General features: G+C 36.9%; 1 protein-coding gene across 4 annotated transcripts in view; it reads left to right on the plus strand.

The window, feature by feature from the left end:
• CSMD3 (CUB and Sushi multiple domains 3) overlaps positions 1-25001 on the plus strand; it is a 1163243-nt gene that overhangs the window by 490572 nt on the left and 647670 nt on the right. For all 4 annotated transcript variants that reach the window (XM_028122520.1, XM_088023099.1, XM_028122521.1 and 1 more), the window contains one exon: positions 24381-24505. In XM_028122520.1, coding sequence (XP_027978321.1) covers positions 24381-24505 — 125 coding nt within the window. The remainder of the gene's footprint in view (positions 1-24380; positions 24506-25001) is intronic.

The raw sequence follows: 25001 nt of genomic DNA on the forward strand, positions 1-25001 counted from the left end.
ATGGAACAAAATAGAGAGCCCAGAAATGAACTTATGCTTATATGGTCAATTAATCTATGACAAAGGAGGCAAGAATATACAATGAGGAAAAGACTGTCTCTTCAGTATCTGGTTCTGAGAAAACTGGACAACTACATGCAAAAGAATGAATCTGGACAATTTTTTAACACCACCAAAAAAATAAATTCAAAATAGATTAAAGACATAAATGTGAGACCTGAAGCCATAAAAATCCTGGAAGGGAACACAGTTGATAATTTCTCAGATATCCTTCATAGAAATGTTTTTCTACATATGTCTTCTTAAGGCAAGTAAAACAAAAGCAAAAATAAATTATAGGGATGACATCAAAATAAAAAGCTTCTGCATAGCAAAGGAAACAAAAAGGCAACTTATTGAATGAAAGAAGATATTTGCAGAGCATATATCTGATAAGAGATTAATATCCAAGATACATAGAGAATTTATACAACTCAGCACCAAAAAATAAATAATCTGATTAAAAATGGGCAGACAACCTGAATAGACATTTTTTTCAAAGAAGACATGCAAATGGTCAACAGACACATGAGAAGATGCTCAACATCAGTAGTCATCAGAGAAATTCAAATCAAAATCACAATGAGCTCTCACCTTACACCTGTCAGAATGAGAAAAATCAGAAAGACAAGAAGTAACAAGTGTTGACAAGTATGTGGAGAAACAGGAAACCTTGTGCACTTTTGGTGGAAATATAAATTGGTGCAGCCACTGTGGGAAACAGTATCAAGGTTACCAAAAAATTAAAAATCAAAATGTTATATGATCTGATAATTTCACTACTGGGTATTTATCCAAAGAATATGAAAGCATTAATTCAAAAAGACATGTGCACCCCTATGTTTATTGCAACATTGTTTATAATAGCCAAGATATGGAAGCAACCCAGGTGTCCATGAGTGGAGGAATGGATAAAGATGTGGTATATATGTGTACGCCCAAATGCACATGCTTGCGTGCACACACACACGCACACACACACACACACACACACACACTAGAATGTTCAGCAGCCATGAAAAAGGATGAGTCTGTGCCATTTGCAACAACCTGGATGGACCTAGATCGTATTATGCTAAGTGAAATAAATCAGACTGAGAAAGACAAAAAACATGATCTCACTTATATGTGGAATCTAAAGAAAAAAACAAAACAAATATATAAACAAACAAAAAGAATCAGACTTACAAATACAGAGAACAAACTGGTGGTTGGCAGAAGGGAGAAGGGGGAAATGGGCAAAATGGGTGAAAGGGAGTGGGAGATACAAGTTTCCAGCTACAGAATGAAAAAGTCATGGGAATAAAATGTACAGCATAGGGAATATAGTCAATGGTATTATAATAGTGTTGTATGATGACAGTAGCTACACTTGTCATAAGCAAAATATAACATACAGAGTTGTTGAATCACACTAGTTGTACATCTGAAATTAATGTAACATTATGTGTCAACTATACTCAAATAAAAATAAATAAATGCTTTTAAAACAAGACTCTGATGATGTTTTTTACAGAAGTAGGAAAAACATTCCTAAAATTTATATGGAGTCACAAAAGACCTCCAATAAGCCAAAAAAATTCTGAGAAAGAAGAACAAAGCAGGAGGTATCACACTTCCTGATTTCAAGCTATATTTTATAGATACAGTCATCAAAATAGTATGGTACTGGCATAAAAACAGACAAATAAACCAATGAAACAGAATTAAACCAAGCATTTGACAAGGAAATGAAGAATACTCAACGGAGAAAAGGCAGCCTCTTCAATAAATGGTGCTAGGGTAATAGTCACATGTCAAAGAATGAAATTGGACCTATTTCTTACACAACTCACAAAAATTAACCCAATATTTGATTAAGGATTTGAATGTTAGACCTGAAGCCACAAAATTCCCAGAAGAAATCATAGGAATAAAGCTCCTTGATGTAGGTCTTGGTGATGATTTTTTTAATCTGACACCAAAAGCAAGAGAACAAAAGCAAAAAAACAAGTTGATGACATCAAACTAACTACAGCAAAAGAAACCAATAACAAAGTGAAAAGATGAGCCATAAAATGGGAAAAAATTATTTGCAAACCATGTATCTCATAAGTGGCAAATACCCAAAATGTATAAAGAACTCATACAACTAAATGGCAAAAATAATGATAATAATCATCCAGTTTTTTAAAAAAAATAGGCAAAGGACCTGAATAGACATTTCTCCAAAGAAGATATACAGATGGTCAACAGGTACATGAAAAGATCACTAACATACTCAGTATCACTGAACATTGGGGAAATGCAGTTTAAAACCACAATGAAATATAACCTCACACCTGTTGGAATGGCCATCATCAAAAAGATAAGAGATAACAAATGTTAACATAGATGTGGAAAAAAGTGAACCTTTGTGCACTGTTGGTTGAAAAGGAGTTTTCAGTTGTATAGGAAAAATGGAATTAAAAAAATTGTAATGCACTGTGATAAGTACAATCAGATAAATATATCTAATATACAGAGAAATAGATGATTACCTCTTTGGGAGATATAGAGAGGAAAAGCTGCCCCAAGGGAGGTGACATCTTCATTTTGTTCTGATAATGGGTAGAAGTATTTCAAATAGACAAGACGCATAGGAGACAATTTGAGGATGGGTGCAGAGCACATGCATGGACACAGAGCTCTATACCATGCAGCACATCCAGGGATAGTTTATGTTGCTGAGTGTCAAGTACAAAATGGGGTGGAAGATAAAGCCCAAAAAGGAGTTTGCCAAGTAGACTAGGGAATGGAATACATTCCCAATTGGTGGAATATGGAATACATTCCCATAATTAAAAACTTTACTCCACACATGTTATGTTTAAGCAAAACAAAAAGAAAAAGGCAAAGTGATGTATCATAAGGTAACTTCTAAACTCCTTTATATAAGCTATTGCAAGTAAGGGAATACCCGAAGGACATTTTACAAATAAAGCTCTATTTTTCCCAAATAACATACATAACATACATTCTGGTTCTTAGTAATACTATTGGAGAACAAGTCTCTTTCTGTCTTTTTAAATCTTTTCCCTTCATCATTCTTAGCATATTAGTTTTGAGCCACTTGCTGATTGTCTCCTGATGGCAAGATGCCCTTGCTCCAGATATCAATACCTCTTTTAAAAAAGGAAGAACTGCTAATGTCAAAAAGTTTTCTCTTTTTGAGATCTTGTATTCGTGTTCAGGAAGAAAAGTCTTAGCCAACTTCCATTTCATTGTCCAGAAATGATTGCCATGCACACCTTTGAAACAATCAATTGCCTTGTGAATGAGATTAATATAACCATCGTAAACTAAAACGTGTGTCTTGCCTGGGGCTGGCATGAAGATACCCTGAATATCCTGAATAAGTCAGGGTTCTGCTTAAGGGGTATGAGATAATTGTTGAAAGGCAAGCAACAGGTAGAGAGTCTGCCAGATGCAGACAGCATAAAAATGCAATTTATGATTTAGTCTCAGTTTTGTTCTCCAATCTCCTATATTACCAGTCCTTTATCCCTCATCCATGCTACTCCCACTTTCAACTTCAACTCATACCCATGTGCATGTACACGCAAACTGACTAGACTAGCCATAGTCAACTACTGTGGTTCCCAGAATCTGTCATGTCCGTAATCGCTGCAAATTTTGTAGGCTGCATTCCTTATGTAGAATGTCTGTCTTCTCATTCTTCGTTTGGCTACATCTGCTCAACCTCTAGTATTAAGCTCAGGTTTCAACCCCAACCAGCCTTTTTAGGGACCCGCCTTTCTTTTTTATTAAATAATCTCCACACTTAAAATGTGGTACTGTGAATTATTTTTTCTATTTGTCTCTTCTTGCCCATAAATTTTTGAGAGCAGAGTGTAATATCTCCTTTCAATATGGTGTCCTCTGTATCCCGTTTGCATAGAAACTAACATATAGCAAAGATTCAATAATCGTGGTCCGGAAGCATTCTATTTTGTTGGGCCTGCATCGTATTTAAGAAAAAATTAATTCTTTTAGGGGTACTTGGGTAGCTCAGTTGGTTAAGTGGCTAATTTATTTTTTGTTGTTGTTGTTTTTAAGATTTTATTTATTTGAGAGAGCGCACACACGTGAGAGAGAGAGAACACAGGCTGGGGGAGGCATAGAGGGAGAAGCAGACTTCCCGCAGGGCAGGGACGTCTGATGTGGTTCTCCATCCCAGGATCCTGAGATCACGACCTGAGCCGAAGACAGATGTTCAGCCGACTGAGCACCCAGGCGTCCCTAAACCACCAACTCTTGATTTCAGCTCAGGGCATGATCCAGGGTCCTGGGATGGAATTGCATGTGGGGTCTGTGCTCACTGGGGAGTCTGCTTGAGGATTCTCTCTCTTTCTCTTCCTCTGCCCCTTCCCCCTTGGGTGTGCTGTCTCTCTAAAATAAATAAATCTTTGAAAAAATAATAGGGGCGCCTGGGTGGCTCAGATGGTTAAGCGTCTGCCTTCGGCTTAGGTCATGATCCCAGGGTCCTGGGATCGAGTCCCGCATCAGGCTCCCTGCTCCTTGGGAGCCTGCTTCTCCCTCTGCCTCTCTCTCTCTCTCTCTCTCCCTCTGTCTCTCATGAATGGATAAATAAAATCTTTAAAAAAAATAATAGAAGCGTTCTCCTAGAATATACATGGCTTTAATCAAGCAGATACCTTTTCATGATCAAATTTTTGGCTTTGATTTTTAGACATTTGAGTTTGTAACTCGTATGTAGACACTCAGTGAATACATATTGAATAAATAGATTAATGAATGCATATTTGCAAGTGTGGTAAGTTCTGTCTTGGATGACTAAGTTGATGGTAGTAGTATTCACTAAGATTGGAAATAAAGGAAGAGGAACAAGTTTCAAGGAGATAAGCTGAATTTGGGATACTTTGAATTTGTGGTCTTTCTGTGGGACATTCAGGTGGTTACCAGAAGAGCTCAAAAACAGAGACACAGATTTGTGAGAAGGAGGGTGAAGTCAGGTGTCACAGAATAAGCAATTGCCCTACAGGTATCTCCTCCCTCCCCCCCACCCACACGCACTCAAGATTCCCATCTCACCCAAGGGCTTCCAACTGCAAGCACCCATGATTCCTGTGACTTCATTGTGAGCCTACTGGGTGGTCTGGCCACCTATGAGGGTAAGAGGGAGTGACTGTTAACAGGTATGGAGTCTCATAATAAAAGTAAAGTTTCAGTAATATTCTGAAATTAGATAGTAGTGATGTTGTATAACTTTGTGAATATACTAAAACCCCCAAAATTGTACCCTTTAAAAAGGTGAAAAAAGTGTTTGCAAGGAAGGGTGAATAAATGGGTATCTGAAAGGATGGTTTGTCATGTGTATGTTGGGGGGGGGGGGGTCAGTCAGGTAGGTTGCCAGGGTGGAAATGGGCACAAATTGTGGAAGACAAGGTGAAAGAGGTAAGAAGCAACTGGACCAAGAGTGACCCACATTTTCTATCCCAAAGATCCCACACTTTAACAAGAAAGCAGTATGTAACATCTGTAGAGCTTTATATGATACCTAATAATACCTAGCATTTCTAAAACATATTCAGACCAAGTCCTTGCTTTATTTCTAGATCTACTTAATCCATATTCCCAGCTGACCACTAATTTGTTCATTCCCTTTTTTAAAAAGTTTTTATTTAAATTCCAGTTAGTTAACATACAGTGTAATATAAGTCTCAGGTATAAGTTGTTCATTCTCAATCTTCTTGACTTATTGGAATCACCTAAAAATTTCAGTATAAAAATTCAATTTACTGGTGCCTGGGTGACTCAGTTGGTTAAGCGACTGCCTTCGGCTCAGGTCATGATCCTGGAGTCCCGGGATCGAGTCCCACATCGGGCTCCCTGCTCAGCAGGGAGTCTGCTTCTCCCTCTGACGCTCTTCCCTCTTGTGCTCTCTATCTCTCATTCTCTCTCTCTCAAATAAATAAATAAAATCTTTAAAAAAATTCAATTTACTGAGCTTTACCTTCAGACACAGGAGGTATGGTCAATATGTCTGAATATATAAAAAGACCCAACCCCCTGGGATTTACAATGTCAGTGGCTCCAGACACACTTTGAAAAACACTGCTATACAAAAATAAATAGATTTATAATATGGGGTATTGTGTTTTAGCACAAGAAGTTCCCATCTCTTTGGTATCACAGTGCCTTTAGTGTCTTAATCATTTTCTTCAGGCCCAAAGAAATATTTAGCACTTCCATTTTGTCTTACAAATTTATGTTCTAACAACCTTGCACTGTTGTACATTGCTCAACTTCTCAAACCTTGGATCAGATTAGATATCATCCCTCTCATTTCCTGTTTCACAGTGAAATGGTGCAGTACCTGCTTTTTATTACAGCAACCACTGAAAATCCAGCTTCACAAAGCTATGATGTCATTGAGAGAAATATAGTGATCCAATGTTGAAACTATGAACTCTCTCAAGCTAGTGGCTTGATTGATGCATGATAAATGTCTGTGTTTCCTTCAAAAATTTTGAAGTACACTGCGGCTACCCCTGTGTTCACTGCACCAACCTGACATGCTCAACACCATTTGGGAACTGCAATTTTATCTAGTAAAAAAGGGCCGAAAAAATATGCAATAAAATGCACTCTGGCATTTTATTTCGTATTTTAGTAAGCCCTGTTGCATGAACCAGCTCCCTCTCATTCCATTGTCAGAGTCCAGACGGACAATAGGGTATTTCTAACTATACTACAGAATGCCCCAAATCAGCAAATTTCTCCTGGCTCTGCATCTAAACTACCTTGCCTTACCCTAGTGTTTCTTTTCTTTCCCAAACATTTTATCTATTTATTTGACAGAGAGAGAGAGCGCACAAGCAGGGGGAGTGGCAGGCAGAGGGAGAAGCAGGCTCCTCGCTGAGCAGGGAGCCCGATGTGGGACTCAATTCCAGGACCCTGGGATCATGACCTGAGCCGAAGGCAGCCACTTAACTGAGCCACAGAGGTGCCCCTTGTTTAAATTATTTTTAAGGAACACAACTCTTGTAACTTTTTTGGAAATCCATCATGATTTCAAAACTTTATCTTTTCATTTATTTGACAGAGCCCAAGCAGGGGGAGTGGCAGGCAGAGGGAGAAGCAGGCTCCTCGCTGAGCAGGGAGCCCGATGTGGGACTCGATCCCAGGACCCTGGGATCATGACCTGAGCCGAAGGCAGCCACTTGACCGACTGAGCCACCCAGGCGCCCCAATCCTAGTGTTTCTTTCACTCAGCAAATACTTTCTGGTACTTAAGTAGCAGACACTGAGCTAGACCCCAGATGTAGGAGATAAAAGGGAGAGTAAGACATAATTTTTCCCTTTGAGAGTTTACAGGATTCAGCTTGTATCCCAGTGATTCATAAAATGTCTCTACTATTCTGCCCAGCCCTTTATCATAACTCTGTATACGTGTCCACTGTCTGTGGCTGTGATTTTTAGATTTCCCTTAGCTTCAAACTTCCTACTCCAAGGGCAAAACTGTTTTAAACCCCTCACTAGTTCATACTCTTGGAACTCACATCGTGTGATATACTGAGGACAATCTGACCATGAGAGAATTTGGGATTCTTTAGAATATCTAAAATAATATGATTTTTTAAAAGATTTTATTTATTCATTTGAGGGAGAGATAGAACACGACCAGAGAGAGAGAGGCGGAGGGAGAGGGAGAAGCAGGCTCCCCGCTGAGCTGGGAGCCCGAGGTGGGGCTCGATCCCAGGACCAGGAGATCATGACCTGAGCCAAAGGCAGACTCTTAACCATCTGAGCCGCTCAGGCACCCCTAAAATAATATGATTTTATCACTCTACATTTAACTTCTCAAATACAATTGATCACTTTAAGGTAGAAGTTCACTCACTCATTTCTGCTTGCACAAAAATCATTATATAGAGCTCTTCTCTGATTTGCAATTCAGAGAATCAGAGTGTGGTTTTCTGTATTTCTCTAGTTTTGTGCCTTGTGGTCATATAGAGCTAGTGAAAAGATGATAAAAACAGGACCACATCTTCCTTAAGACTCATGGGAATATTTATTGTATTAAGTAGCAGAGTAGCAATGAAAACTTTGAACCAATCATTGTATGTCATACTCTGGGGGAATGCTTGGGACTTTTATTTTAAAGTTAAAAGAATTCCATAGCCAAAATTTGAGTTATAGATATTATTTATTGCCATACACTATTTGGTAATATTTTATACAACGATTTGCTTTTTATTATGATATTTATTATTACCCTTTTTCTGAATTTTCTAGCTGGGAAACAAGAAAACCTCAGAGGGATCTGTTATTTTCTGTGTCACCCTGTACTCTCCAGTTCCTATTTTGGACTTCAGAAAGGTGACAGTGAGACTTGCCCAACATTTATGAAAGCACAATTTCTTAATTTTGGTTTTAGTTTTTGTTTTTTACTGGAAAGGTATTTTCCCTGTAAATGGAGACATTAATTGCAAAGTTATTTTAATCAGGATAATATAATTTTGCTAATATTCATGTTAGAGGAACTGCATTATAGCACAATCACTATATTAAATGAAAACGATTTAAAAGTTGAGAACACCTCACTTCTAAGTTAAACATTCTTCATTCATGAAAGAAGCACAACTACATGAAAACACAATGAAGTCTTTGAGGTGTATTTGTTGTGGCATTTACTTTAATAAAAAGCAGATTGATTCATGAAATGTTACAGATAGAATGCACCTAGAGATAATCTAATCCAATCTGCTTGAAATTTTCCTCAGTGGGCCATAATGTTACTAAAATTGAATGTGTAAAACTAAGTTTATTTTATATTATATGCTTAACATGGCAGTAGCAACTTAATGTGCCAAATTTGCATTACCGACATTTACAATAATTTATTATTGTCAGCATCTCCATGTAAGATTTAAGATACAAATATTAAATGTGGGTAGTCAGTGTCCAATCTAAGTGGTCTTTCCATCCTATAAAGCATTAAGTGGTTCACAAACAATGAGAGAGTTGCATTGTGTGTTAGTCATTGCACTTTAAATATCACCCACAAAGTTCCCTGTGGATTACTCTTGCATCTGTTTGTTTCTCTGGCTAAAGAATAAATGAAATTGATAACTGCTACAAGAGTAGATTAAATGGGATTTTATACAGAGAAGTGCTTTGTAAACTAGAATGCCCAATATATTCAAATATTAATTGTTAATATTCTTTTAAAAAGTATTCTAAGATATAAAAAAAAAAAAAACTTGACCAACTTGGATAGTTTATAACACTGTATTCCAGCTTCAATTCATCTATGCCTCTTGAATGTGTTCTTACTCTGAGGTAGATCTGATTTTATTTAAACATCTACTTCAATTGGTTTATCCCTCTATGACAGCTATTCTTAAACAGAAGGTCGTAGTCCTTTGGGGGGCTCTTTGCAATGAACTGGTTACCAATATTAAAAATTACATATATATGTCAAAGTTTGATAACAATGTAAGCTCTGAAAAATTCAACAAATAGGGTTAGCCTCATTGCATTACTTAGTTCATAGCCAGTATGAGTACAGGGATGTGCAGAATAGGAGTAGAAAAGCAATAGGTACAGTTAGAGCTAAAGTGCCAAAAATGTGATGTTAAATTTGCCTTACTTTATGACACTGCCTATGCAAGGCACATTTTATGGATATGCTTTCATGTGAGCTACAAAACAACCTGTGGTGGAAATGATTAGGAAACTTACCAACCTAACACCATAGCATTAAAGCTTTTTAGACCTTACTTTTGACACTAATTTTATTTTGCATTTTGGTTTTCAGGAATTATATTATCAGATTCTAATTTCTAATTGCATCAGCTACTTTCTTTTCTATGGGTGTAGCAACAAAACTGGTGCCATACCTATTATAGTTTTTCAATTAATACTATTTGAAAGTTCATTATTCTCAATTTTAACACTTGGTCTCATAAAACATTTTTATCACAGTACAACATTTTTTGTTCATACTTTTAAATAAATTTTATTTTGTCACTGAAGTGTGTGTATATTGTGATTTTTCTGAATAACCTAACCCTTTTTTACTCCTAAACTTCACAAACACTATTTGCTAATTTATTCTTTATTTTTTTTGCCATCAAAGAATAGCATTTTCCTACTATGTGCCTTTCTCTTGCTTTATAACACAATTACAGATCTGTACGATACTTCACTTGTAAAAACACTGTGCCAATCCAGGATTAAACATTTATTAAAAATTCATGCTCAATCAAGAAACAATATTTGATCTAGTGAATGTTAAATACGAGATGTAAAAAAAAGAGAAAGAGAAAAAAGAAACAAAAAAGCAAACAGTGGCAAGGATTTATCTCCTATACGTCAGGTAAAAATAGAAAAGAAATAAATATCAAGATAAAAATAAGATTTTTAGTTGTTATCTTTTTCATAATTGTACTGAATTTTAAAACTTGGAAATCTTTTTAGGTACAAAATTTCCTTTCGAGGAGGAAATTTTTAAGAGTTCTGATAAGGTGATCACAGTTAATTTTGGAAGTTTAAGTAAAGGGTTCCATGATAATAATCATTATCCTTTTCTCTGAAGGTATAGAATTCAAACTCATTTTACTGGCTTTTCTTTTAGCTTAAGCAGCTATTTAATTAATGAAGGGCTGTTTTTTTTTTTTGTTGTTGTTTTGTTTTGAAGAGCTGTTATGTTCTTATATGAAAATCCACAGTAATGCACTCATCTAGTGGTCTTGTGTTTCTTTCTGAACAAACTATTTCTTTGGGATTGTTCATTTTCCCAGGATATTGTCCTTTTTGGAATTTCTCTATTCTATTGTGTTTCATAGAAGTATATGCATATATGAAATAAAACCATAAGAAGGATTTACTTCTAGTGATAGAATTTAGGCTGAAGTGAAATGAAGTATTGGAAGGTGGGGCAGATAGCAGCATCCCCTTCTCGGTTTGCTTTAAAGGTACACAGAAGTCCAAGTTTGGGGAGCTTGAGAATGTAGTATTTGGTTTCCATATTGATTGAGGTAGTGAGTGAATTTTAACATTGCACCATTGCACAAGCCAAGGTACCCAGGGACAGTATCCAAACTTATAACCCATAAAGCAAAGAAAGTAACAGAGCAGGAGACTAAAATATGAAAGTGTCTGAATGCTGAATTGAAGTATCCTGACATTTGGCATAGAATTGATTCTGCTGATACTATCTCTGGAAAGGAATGGCATTAATGTTGTAAAGACAATGAAATAAATGAGCAATACATATAAAAAGACCATGGTGTTCTTTTCTCATTTGAAGGAAAGTTTTTATTAAAGTTAAATATCTTTTAAGATATCTGAAAAAAATTATCAATATATTTTAGAATCAGAAACAATATATTTTGAAAATCAGGTAATTTACCATCACCTTAGAATAAATTGCATGAATATGTATATAATTTCTACAACTTTATAGTAAGTGAGTTAATGCTATCACTTTTGCTTCCAGCTTAAGGTAGACAGACTGAATATTCAAGAGAGAAAGAATAACCAGTGGTACAAAGGAGGGACATTACTGAATCCAAAACCAGGTGGAGAAATAGCCTTTACAAAAGGAAATGCAATTGCTCTGTTTTTACAGTAAGGAAGGACAAGAGAATGAATATGAATAAGAAAAGACTAGGAATTTTGGAATTAGATTAAAAATATGTTAACGGTGTAGAGCTTAAAATAATTTTTACTTTTTTCCTAATCTTTTATTATCAGAATATTCTATGACAATCATAAATCACTTGTGTAATTTTAAAAGAGAAAAAAATCATATTGTAATATTTTCTACTCCAAATCTCACTTTGGTAAGAATAACCTCAGGTTTTCTAATGTACAATTAATCATTTTTGAAATTATTAATTTAAATACATTTAGAGAATCATTTGATTTTCAAAGATATTAAACATATTATTGAGATCATTTTGATGATAGTTATTTTCTGCATGTTTAGTATTTTAACTTTTTTTCTTCAGAAATGATTTGCAGATGCTTTAATTTTTATGTCAGCCTTCATACCTGGATAGTTTCTACTTGTACAGTGATAATTTTGTAAAATATACATCTGTTTTAGTGAGGAATTTCTCCATCTGTCAGGAAATTGTCTCGACCTTTACATTAACCAAAAAATAACTAAAAAAAAAGTAAATACATATTCACTCTTAATACAATGCTCTCCAGATTCCTTTGTCCCTCTTTTCTGACCCAATAACTGTCATTGGTCCTTCCACAACTCTGTATTTATTCATATTTATTTGTATAAATAAAATGATATTAGCTCTCTTGGGTTAGAATAGGAAAAAATTACATATTTTGAAAAAGTCACATCTTTTTTCACTGACCGCTTTGATATTTTAGTGTGTTTCTGCAATAGTAAGTATAATTTAAAAAAGATAATAGTGCAGGCACCTGGTAGCTCAGTCGGTTAAATGTCTGCCTTCAGCTCAGGTCATGATCCCAGCATCCTAGGACTGAGTCCCACAGGTTCCCTGTTCAGTGAGGAGTGTGCTTCTCCCTCTCCTTCTGCCTCTCCCCCCACTCGTGCTGTCTCTTTTAAATAAATAAAGTTATTAAAAAAATAAATAAAAAAATGATAGTGCTTAAACATGGGCCAATATAATCACGGTGAAGATCAACACTTGTTTTTCAAGCTATGTCATTGCATATCATATGCTTGATGATTCCATACTTTGAAATTAAAAATGTGTTCAATTGTTTATTTTGGAATGTTCTATCAGATTGAGTATCCTACCAACATAGAAATAGATATTTTTTATTATGTTATGTTAATCACCATACATTACATCATTAGTTTTTGATGTAGTGTTCCATGGTTCATTGTTTGTGTATAGTACCCAGTGCTCCATGCAGTATGTGCCCTCTTTAATACCCATCACAAGGCTAACCCATCCCCCCACCCCCTCCCCTCTAGAACCCTCAGTTTGTTTCTCAGAGTCCATAGTCTCTCATGGTTCGTCTCCCCCTCCAATTTCCCCCCCTTCATTCTTCCCTTCTTGCTATCTTTTTTTTTTTAAACATAGAATGTATAAATTGTTTCAGAGGTACAGGTCTGTGATTCAACAGTCTTATACAATTCACAGTGCTCACCATAGCACATACCCTCCCCAATGTCTATCACCCAGCCACCCCATCCTTCCCTCCCCCCACTATTTTTAATGAAACTTAGCTGTAAATTTTTTTTAAGATTGACTCAAATATTAAAACAGTTCATAAAATGAAAACACAGTACATTTGTTCAAGATATCCATTTTCTAGATATTATTGAGCCTGGATTCTTCTGAAAAGACCTCCTATTCCATTGATTTCTGCCCTCTCTGTGTTATTTTATACATTTTTAGTTTTTTTCTTCTGGAGTCCGTTCAAGTGTAGCTGTGATCCAAAATGGAGGTATTTGCAGGTGCCCAGACTCTTTCCTTTGATAGTGGGGAAGAAATTAACAGCTTTCACAGTTACTTCCATAATTGAAGGGAATAATTGAGTGCTCAATATGTGTTAGTAACTATGTACCTTATAGATGATATTTCATTACATGATCCCAACAGATGAGGAAGCTGAGGCTTTCAGACATTTTTATAGTCTCAAAGCCATAAAACTGGGAAAAAGTTAGGATTTGAAATTTCTTTGAGACTCTTTATCTTAAGATAAACTATTGGCCACAGCTCTACACTACTTTCCCCATTGTATTAACTGGTATTGTTAATCTTTGAGTGCATAAGGGAGTGGGTAGAAACTTTAGGGACCATCACTGGTCATTTTTGGTATAGTAGCAGAGCACCTACATGTTTATTATTACAAAATGCCTGTCTCCAAGCTGTGTATTAGTTTGCTATAATCAAAAGAAACAAGCTCAAACACTTCCTACCCTGGTCTCCTTCATTTGTTTTGTTCTAATCACATTACTTTCCTCACTGTTTCTGGAACACACACAGCAAATGGGTCACATAGTAGCAGATGAGTGCATGTGGGCTATAAGCAATTTAAATAACCTTCAGAGAGTATCTTACCCAAGAATAATTTGTCCAATTATAGGGATAAGATATCTCTGGAATAAGGCATTTATATCATCTATTTGCATTATTAAAGATATATATTTATTTTTATTATACATATATAGTAAAGATATTCAGCCTCTCAAAAATATATATATACTTAATAAATCGGTACATAATAAGATATGTTTGACAGGTTGGAAAACAAAATAGGCAAGTGCCTGGAGTCTTTTTAGTAGGATGAGAAATGCAATGAGTAGACAAATACACAGTGCATCAGATAGTGTATAGGAAATAACATGGAAAAAGCTTATGGATTAGGAGGAGTTGTTTTATAGATAATAGCCAAAGAGGACCTTATGGATGGAAGCGTTTTTCAGACTAACATAAGAATAAACATAAAGACCCTGAGGCCAGCGCATGTTTAATATTTTCAAGCCAGAGTAAGGAAGCTAGTGTAACCAAATAATAGAGATTGAGGAAGAAAGTGGTGGGAAATGAGATCTAAAAATTAGCACAGGCAGATCACATAGGCCATTGTCAGGGCACTGCCTTTATCTCAGTGAATTAGGGAAGCATTAGAAGATTTGACACAGAACAAAGGCATAATTTGAGCAATCTTCTAAAATAATTGCTACAGATGCTATTTAAGGATAGATTACAGAAAAGCAGCAACACAGCAAAAGGACCATAGGGAACAACATAGATGAGAAATTATGGTGGCTTGGATCAAGGTGTAACACTGTAGGGGTGAGAAATATTAGGTTCTTGATTTTGAAAGTGTTCATAACAGGATTTGCTCAATGAGGTGGATGTAAAAAGTAAAAGAGAAAGATGAGGCAAGAATGACTCCCAAGGTTTTTGGTCTTCAACCAGAAGGATAGAGCTTTTATTGACTAAGATGAGGAAGTAAAAAAGGGCAAATAATTTGCCATTAGTTAAACTTGTAAGGCTGCTCAGGCTATAGAGCAGTCTAAATAAATCTTGGGGTCATGAAGAAGTTCAAGAAGACCCTAATCTTTTATTCCTTGGTTGTATGGGTGTTTACACTTTTCTGAGTGTGTTTTATATTTAAAGATAGCCACTTTTAAAAATGTGAATATAGGCTGACACACAGTGTTACATTAGTTCAGTGTATAACACAGTGGTACAACTTCTCTAGTGTAGCTACTATCTGTCACCATACAATACTAATACAAGCCTATATCTTGCACTCCCTTCACCCATTTTTTTCCTTTTTTTAAATTTAAATTCAATTAGCTAACATATAGGACATCATTAGTTTCAGATGCAGAGTTCAATAATTCATCAGTTGCGTATAACACCCAGTGCTCATCACATCACGTGCCCTCCTTAATGCCCATCACCCAGTTACCCCATCCTCCCACTCATCTTCCCTCCAGCAACCCTAGTTTGTTTCCTATAGTTAAGAGTCTCTCATGGTTTTTCTCCCTCTCTGATGACATCCCATTCAGTTTTCCTCCCTTCCCCTATGATCCTCTGTGCTGTTTTTTTGTTCCTCATATGAATGAAAGCATATGATAATTGTCTTTCTCTGATTGACTTATTTCGCTCAGCATAATATCCACCAATTCCATCCATGTCGATATAAATGGTAGGTATTCATCCTTTCTGATGGCTGAGTAATGTTCCATTGTATATATGAACCACATTGTCTTTATCCATTAATCTGTTGATGGACATCTCGGCTCTTTCCGCAGTTAGGCTATTGTGGACATTACTATTATAAACAGTGGGGTGCAGGTGCCCCTTCGTTTCACTACATCTGTATCTTTGGGGTAAATACCAAGTAGGGTAATTGCTGGGTCATAGGGTAGCTCTATTTTGAACTTCTTGGGGAACCTCCATACTGTTTTCCAGAGTGGTTGCACCAGTTTGCATTCCCACCAACAGTGTAAGAGGGTTCCCCTTTCTTCGCATCCTAGCCAACATTTGTCATTTCCTGACTTGTCAATTTTAGCCATTCTGACTGGTGTGAGGCAGTATCTCATGTCTTCTGCCCATTTCTTGACTGGATTATTTGTTCTTTGGGTGTTGAGTTGGGTAAGTTCTTTATACATCTTGAATACTAGCCCATTATCTGATAGTCGTTTGCAAATATCTTCTCCCATTCCATAGGTTGCCTTTTAGTTTTGTTGGTTCTTTCCTTTGCTGTGAATAAGTTTTACCTTTTTCTAAATTTTTATTTTATTATGTTAATCACCACACATTACATCATTAGCTTTTTATCTTGATGAAGTCCCAACAGTTCATTTTGCTTTTATTTCCCTTGCATTTGGAGACATGTCTAGCAGCCAAGGTCTAAGAGGTTGCTCCCTGTGTTTTCCCCTAGGATTTTGATGGATTCTTTTTTTTTAAATTTTTATTGTTATGTTAATCACCATACATTACATCATTAGTTTTTGATGGATTTTGATGGATTCTTATCTCACATTTAGGTCTTTCATCCATTTTGAGTTTATCTTTGAGTCTGGTGTAAGAAAATGATCCAGTTTCATTTTTCTACACATGGCTGTCCAATTTTCCCAACACCATTTATTGAAGAAGCTGTCATTTTTTCCATTGGATATTCTTTCCTGCTTTGTTGAAGATTAGTTGACCATAGAGATGAGGGTCCATTTCTGGGCTCTCTATTCTGTCCTATTGATGTATGTGTCTGTTTTGTGCCAATACCATACTGTCTTGATGATTACAGCTTTGTAATATAACTTGAAATCCAGCATTCTGGTGCCACCAGCTATAGTTTTTTCAAGATTGCTTTGGCTATTCAGGACCTTTTCTGGTTCCATACAAATTTAGGATGATTTGTTCCATCTCTGTGAAAAACGTCAATGGTATTTTGATAGGTATTGCATTGAATGTGTAATTTGCTCTGTGTAGCATAGACATTTCAACAATATTTATTTTTCCAATCCATGAGCATGGAACATTTTTCCATTTCTTTGTGTCTTCCTCAATTTCTTTCATAAGTGTTCTGTACTTTTAGAGTACAGATCCTTTATCTCTGTGGTTCGGTTTATTCCTAGGTATCTTATGATTTTTTTGGTGCAATTGTAAATGGAATCAATTCCTTACTTTCTCTTTCTTCTGTCTCATTGTTAGTATATAGAAATGCCACTGATTTCCATTGATTGATTGGTGCCATAAATTCCATTGATTTTATATCAATATCCTGTATGAGTTCTAGCAATTTTGGTAGGAGTCTTTTGGGTTTTCCACATGAACTATCATGTCACCTGTGAAGAGTGAGAGTTTGACTTCTTCTTTGCCAATTTGAATGACTTTTATTTCTTTTGGTTGTCTGATTACTGATCCTAGGACTTCTAGTACTATGTTCAACAACAGTGGTGAGAATGGTCATGCCTGTCATGTCCCTGACCTTAGGGGAAAAGAGCTCAGTTTTTCCCCATTCAGAATGATATTCGCTGTGTTTTTTTTCATATATGGCTTTTATGATATTGAGGTATGTACCCTCTATTCCTATACTCTGAAGAGTTTTGATCAAGAAAGGATGCTCTATTCCTAAAATGTGCAGAATTTCAATCAAGAAAGGATGCTGTAGGGTGCCTGGGTGGCTCAGATGGTTAAACGTCTGCCTTCGGCTCAGGTCATGATCCCAGGGTCCTGGGATCAAGTCCCGCATCGGGCTCCCTGCTAGGAGGGGAGCCTGCTTCTCCCTCTGCCTCTGCTTCTCTCTCTCTGACTTTCATGAATAAATAAATAAAACATTAAAAAAAAGAAAGGATACTGTATTTTGTCAAATGCTTTTTCTGCATCAATTGAGAGGATCATATGATTCTTGCCCTTTCTTTTATTAATGTGATGTATCACATTAGTTGATTTGCGTATGTTGAACCACACTTGCAGCCCAGGAGTAAATCCCACTTGGTCCTGGTAAATAATCCATTTAATGTACTGTTGGATCCTATTGGCTAATATCTTGGTGAGAATTTTGGCATCCATGTTCATCAGGAATATTGGTCTGTAATTCTCCTTTTCGGTGGGGTCTTTGGTTTTGGGATCAAGGTAATTCTGGCCTCATAGAATGAGTTTGGAAGTTTTCCTGCCATTTCTATTTTTTGAAACAGATTCAGAAGACTATGTATTAGTTCTTCTTTAAATGTTTAGTAGAATTCCCCTGGGAAACCATCTGACCCTGGACTCTTTGTTGGGAGATTTTTGATTACTGCTTCAATTTCCTTCCTGGTTATGGGTCTGTTCAAGTTTTTTATTTCTTCCTGTTTCAGTTTTGGTAGTCTGTAAGTTTCTAGGAATGCATCCATTTCTTCCAGATTGCCTAATTTATTGGCATATAGTTGCTCATAATATGTTTTTTTTTTAAGATTTTATTTATTTATTTGACAGAGAGAGACACAGCACGAGAGAGGGAACACAAGCAGGGGGAATGGGAGAGGGAGAAGCTGGCTTCCCACTGAGCAGGGAGCCTGATGCAGGGCTCGATCCCAGGACCCAGGGATCATGACCTGAGCCGAAGGCGGATGCTTAAAGACTGAGCCACCCAGGCGCCCCTCATAATATGTTCTTAAAAGTGATTGTATTTCCTTGGTGTTGGTCGTGATCTCCCCTCTTTCATTCATGATTTTATTAATTTCGGTCCTTTCTCTTTTCTTTTTGATAAGTCTGGCTAGGGGTTTATCAATCTTGTTAATTCTTTCAAAGAACCAGCTTCTAGTTTCATTGATCTGTTCTACTATTCTTTTGGTTTCTATTTCATTAGTTTCTGCTCTAATCTCTATTATTTCTCTTCTCCTGCTTGGTGTAAGCTTTATTTGCTCTTCTTTCTCCAGCTCCTTTAGGTGTAAAGTTAGCTTGTGTATTTGAGACTTTTCTAATTTTTTGAGAAAGGCTTGTATTGCAATGTACTTCCCTCTTAGGACCGCTTTTGCTGCATTCCAAAGGTTTTGAACAATTGTGTTTTCATTTTCATTTGTTTCCATGAGTTCTTTTTTTTAATTCTTCTTTAATTTCCTGGTTGACTCATTCAACCTTTAGTAGGATACCCTTTAACCTCAAAGTGTTTGAGTTCCTTCCAAATTTCCTCTTGTGATTGAGTTCCAGTGTCAAAGCATTGTGGCCTGAAAATATGTAGGGAATGATCCCAAACTTCTAATATCAGTTGAGACCTGATTTGTGACCCAATATGTGAACTATTCTGGAGAATGTTCTACATTCACTTGTGAATAATGTGTATTCTGTTGCTTTAGGATAGAATGCTCTGTATCTATCTGTGAAGTCCCTCTGGTCCTGTGTGTCATTCAAAGCCCTTGTTTCCTAATTGATCTTCTGCTTAGATGATCTGTCCATTGCTGTGAGTAGGGTGTTGAAGTTCCCTACTATTATTGTATTATTATCAATGTGTTTCTTTAATTTTGTTATTAATTGGTTTATTTAATTGGCTGCTCCCAATTTAGGAGAATAAACATTTATAATTGTTAAATCTTCTTGTTGGATAGACTCTTTAACTATGATATAATGTCCCTCTTCATTCCTTACTACAGCCTTTGGTTTAAAATATAATTTGTCTGTAGGGGCGCCTGAGTGGCTCAGTCGGTTAAGCGACTGCCTCCGGCTCAGGTCATGATCCTGGAGTCCCAGGATTGAGTCCCGCATCGGACTCCCTGCTCGGCAGGGAGTCTGCTCCTCCCTCGGACCCTCCCCCATCTCATGCTTTCTATCTCATTCTCTCTCTCAAATAAATAAATAAAATCTTAAAAAAAATTTTTTTAAATATAATTTGTCTGCAATAAAGATTGCCACCCCAGCTTTCTTTTGATGTCCATTAGCATGATAAATAGTTCTCCACCCTCTCACCTTTAATCTGGAGGTGTCTTTGGGTCTAAAATGAGTCTCTTGTAGACAGCATATGGATGGGTCTTGCTTTTTTATCTAGTCTGATACCCTGCATCTTTTGATTGGAGCATTTAGCCCATTTACATTCAGAGCAACTATTGAAATATATGAATTTAGTGCCTTTGCATTACCTGTAACATCCCTGTTTCTATATAGTCTCTCTGTTTCTTTCTGGTCTATGTAACTTTTGGGCTCTCCCTTCACTTACAGGATCCCCTTCAATATTTCTTTCTTGGTTGGTTAAGTGATCACAAATTCTTTTATTTTCTGTTTGTCCTGGGAGCTCTTTATCTCTCCTTCCATTCTGAATGACAGCCTTACTGGATAAAGTATTCTTGGCTGCATGTTTTTCTCATTAATATCCTGAATATATCATACCAGCCCTTTCTGGCCTGGCAGGTCTCTGTGGATAGGTCTGCTGCCACTCCAGTGTTCCTACCCTCGTACACTAAGGACCTCTTGTCTCAAGCAGCTTTTAGGATTTTCTCTTTATCTCTGAAATTTTCAAGCTTCATTATGTGTCAGGGTATTGATCTATTTTTATTGATTTTGAGGGGAGTTCTCTGTACCTCCTGGACTTGAATGACTGTTTCCATCCTCAGATTAGAGAAGTTCTCCTCTGATTTGCTCAATATACCTTATGTCTCTCACTTTCTCCCTCCCTCTCTTTCTTCTTCCTCTGGGACCACAGTAATTCTAATATTGTTTTGCTTTATGGTGTTGCTGATTTCTCGAAGCCTCCCGTCATGATCCATTAGTTGTTTTTCTCTCTTTTCCTCAGCTTCCTTCCTTTCCATCATTTTGTCTTCTATGTCACTGACTCTTTCCTCTGCCTCATTTACCCTAGATACTAGAGCATCCATTTTAGACTACATCTCAGTTAAAGCACTTTTAATTTCAGCCTGATTAGATTTTATTTCTGCACTAAGAGATTCTCTGGTGTCTTTTATGCTTTTTTCAAGCCCACCTAGTAACTTTATAATCATTATTCTGAATTCAATTTCTGGTATTTTACTTATATCCATATCAATTAGATCTATGGCAGAGAGTATTATCTCTGGTTCTTTCTTTTGCTATGAATTTCTCCTTCTAGTCATTTTGTCCAGAGAAGAATAGATGAACAATAGATGAACATTTTATATCTATAAAATACAAATGTAAAAATTAAAATTAAAAAATAGACTTAAAAACATAGATTTGTTAAAATGAGAAGCGAGTTGAGAAGAAAAAAATGAAAAGAATTTTTAAGACTAAAGACTCATGAGAAAAAACTTCGATTTCTATATACTCTTTTCCTCTAGTGCAGGAGTTTTTCAGTTCTGAGCGATCCATGAACTTGGTATGTGACTGATGCTCCTGCTGATCTTCTGTGGGAGGGGCCTATTGCACTGATTCCCAGGTGACTTTGCTGGGGTGGAGTTACACCGCCCCTTGCTAGGGGGCCACGCTCAGTGTAGCTTCTTAGGTTTGCTCTATGTGGCGTTTGTTCCCTGAGGACTTTTTGTACCACTTTAGAAGATGAAAAAACAAAAAAACAAAACAACAACAACAACAAAAATAAACAAAAATTGCAGTGCCCAGATTTCTAGCCCCTGAGCTGACTGATCTCGGCCCCCACTCTTCAGTGCAACGTCAGGGAAAAGCAGTCAAGCATCTTTGTGTGGCCAAACTCTGCAGACTCCTGCAATGCACACCTGCAGCAATAGTCCCAGGGGAGTTGGGGGGGGTGGTCTCACCGAAGTCTGTTGCTTTCTGGGCCCCTGCTCCGGGAGCAGTTGCCCAATCGTGGGGGCACCTGTACCACTCCTCCTGGGAGAAGGAGGAGGGTGACGCAGGGGTTTTGCTGCTTGTTGGGCCCCTGCTTGGGGAGTGGTCCCCGGATAGAGCCACTGTTTGTGGTTTATGGCAATACCACGCTGAGAGCCTACTCCTGGCCTCACTGATTGCAGCTGGCTTCCCTGCTCCAACGCCTGGGAACTCTGCCACACTCAGGCACCCCTGTTCTTTCTGTGACCCCGGGGATCCTGAGACGACACTGTCCCACCTAATGTTCTGCCCTTCTTTGCCACCTGAGCGCCTTTCAGGCAGGGATATCCCTCACAGGAACAGACCTCTAAAAGTTGTGATTTTGTGCTCCACTGCTATATCACTTTCTAATAGCCAGCTTCCGAAGGCTCCCTCCCACTGAAGTTTATCTTCCCATAAATCCCCTCAAATTCACTTCTCCGCACCTCCTACCTTGCAAAAAGTGGTAGATTTTCTACTTGTAGAATTGCAGAGATTCTTTTCTTAGATCTCAGGTTGAATTCACAGGTGTTCAGAATGATTTGATAGATATCCAGCTGAATTTAAGGGACCAGATGAAACGAGGGTCCCCTCCTCTTCTGCCATTTTCTCTCCTCCTCTCCCCTTCACCTATTTTGTCCATCCTCCCACTTACCTGCTCTCTGGCATCCATCAGTTCTTTGTATTTTTATTTCTCATTCTGCTGTTTGTTTATTCATTTTTTTATATTCCACATATGAGTGAAATCATGGTATTTGTCTTTCCCTACCTGACTTATTTCACTTAGTGTAATACCCTCTAGGTCCATCCATGTTGTTGCAAATGGCACAGTCTCATCTTTTATGGCTGTGTAATATTCCATTGTATATATACCACATCTTCCTTATCTATTTGTTTACAGATGGGCACTCAGGTTGCTTCCATATCTTGGCTACTGTAAATTATCCTGCATATAACTTTTTGAGTGAGTGCTTTTGTTTTCTTTGGGTAAATACTCAGTGGAATCACTGGATCACATGGTAATTCTATTTTTAATTTCTTGAGGAAACTCCATACTGTTTTCCACAGTGACTGTATCAGTTCATATTCCCACCTTTTTAAAAGGAAACAGTGAGGGAAAAAAAAATAAAATGCCTCCAGAGGAGAGTAGATTCTAATACCATACAGACTTTTTCCTATACTAAGCCTTTCTGTTCTTTGTCATGCCTAGTTCAGGTTTTTTGGTCATCTTTAGCCTAGATAAGAGGTTGGGCAGCTTTTTCTATAGAGATAATAAATATTTCATAGTTTGTAAACCAAAAATCTCCATTGCAACTACTCAACTCTGACATTGTAGCATGAAAACAGCAATAGATACTATATAAATGAAAATGCACCTGTGTTCTAATAAAACTTCATTTATGCACATTGAAATCTGAATGGAGTACAATTTTTACATTTCATAAAATATTATTTTTCAAATTTTTGAAAGTATAAACAACTTTTTAACATGTTGGGCTATACGAAAACAAGCCATGGACCTGATTTGTCCTCAGGACATAGTGTACCGATCATTGGCCTACACTATTGGAATTATTTTCTTACCCACCCCTATTATCTAAAAATCTACATGTTAAACTGCACTGTATACTGTTCCAGGTGTACGTTCTTACAATACAAATGTGACCATGTAATCTGTCTCCATGACAAGCTCAGCTTTCTAAACAGGAGCTCTTCAGACAGAGGCTGGGTGAGAGGGTGCAGGCAGTACCCTCAGGCAGAGGGGACAGGAACAGTGCAGACAGAAAGCAGCATGGCATGTACAGAAACTGTCAGCTGCTAGAGGTACTGTTCACATGTGGCACTGTGTTAGGCATGAGGTGGAGAAGTTGGCCAGACTTATTGCTGGAATGCTTTTCATGCTATATAAAGGAAATTGGACTTTATTTATTTTTTTTCTGGTGAGTTGTTCTTCAAGGATTTTAAGAAAGAAAATGCATGGTCAGGTTTCTGTTTTGTTTTGTTTTTGTTTTTGTTTCAGCAGACATCCATTACCCTTAGAAATTAGGGTTCTAAGAAACAATCATTTTAAGTAACTTCACTTTCAGCGGAAAAGGAAGCAGAATTGCAGTAGGTTAAGTAATAAATGATGGGTGAATATTATGTGAAAGACAATCAACATAATTTTGCAGCCCTACATATTGATTGATTGATTGATTGATGTGAAATATTCATCCAAATAAATGCACATAAAAATACCTGCTGGAAAAGTACTGCAATGAATATAAGTGCTGAGACTCAAATCAGGAAGACCGCTTTTTGCTTCCTGTTTACTACTTACTTAGGATTGGAGATTTAGTCAATTACTTAAACTTGGCTTCTACAACTAACAAGATAATTGAATTTGATGACAGCTTTCCATAGCACCTACCTACATCTGCATGTTATCGACTTACAATAGATTCATATGTTTATGACTTTCATATCTGTACAAGTTATATTTTCATATTTTGTTTTCCAAATAGAAAGATACTTTTTGCCACTATGGAACCTTTTGACGTATTGGATATTACCAGAAGTGGAGACTAATTGTTATGTTATATTTTTCTAATCCTGTTTATTTTTTTTTAATCCTCTGTTCCCTTTTAGCCTTGGATCAACTGTGCAATTCTCTTGTGATGAAGATTATGTCCTACAAGGTGCTAAGAGCATCACCTGTCAACGGATAGCTGAAGTCTTTGCTGCTTGGAGTGATCACAGGCCTGTATGTAAAGGTAAAGAAAAACCTTTAAAATCAAAATGCTCTCTTAACATTTTAATCGTGTGAACTTTGTTCCATTGAGCATAAATTTCAAGTAAATCTTTGAGCTGTAATGCAGTCTTTAAGAAAATACTTAACCCATGTCCTTAGCAATATTGTTGAAAATCTCTGATATGTGAACTGCTGTATTAGGTTCCCGAAGAGTTCCCAATGTAATAATTATATAAATATGTAATACAAGGCACTGGTGACTCTCTGGCTTCCCATATTACCAGTAATTACAGATAAGATTTATTCTCATCACCTTTCTACAAATTAAACATTTCCATATAAAATAATAAAGCCCCTGTTTTCTAAACTTTACTAAGCTATATTTGAAAATGCCTCATTTGGCTTACTGGCACTTTTAATTGCTCCTTTGTTGTTGTTGTTATTTTATTTTATTTTTTTGAGAGAGAGAGAGAGAGAAAACATAAGCAGGGTGAAGGGCAGAGGTCGAGGCAGACTTC

The sequence above is a fragment of the Eumetopias jubatus genome, unplaced genomic scaffold (genome assembly GCF_037043125.1).
Source record: "Eumetopias jubatus isolate StellerSeaLion01/CBP00866 unplaced genomic scaffold, mEumJub1_p1.0 scaffold_4, whole genome shotgun sequence".
NCBI classification, from domain to species: domain Eukaryota; kingdom Metazoa; phylum Chordata; class Mammalia; order Carnivora; family Otariidae; genus Eumetopias; species Eumetopias jubatus.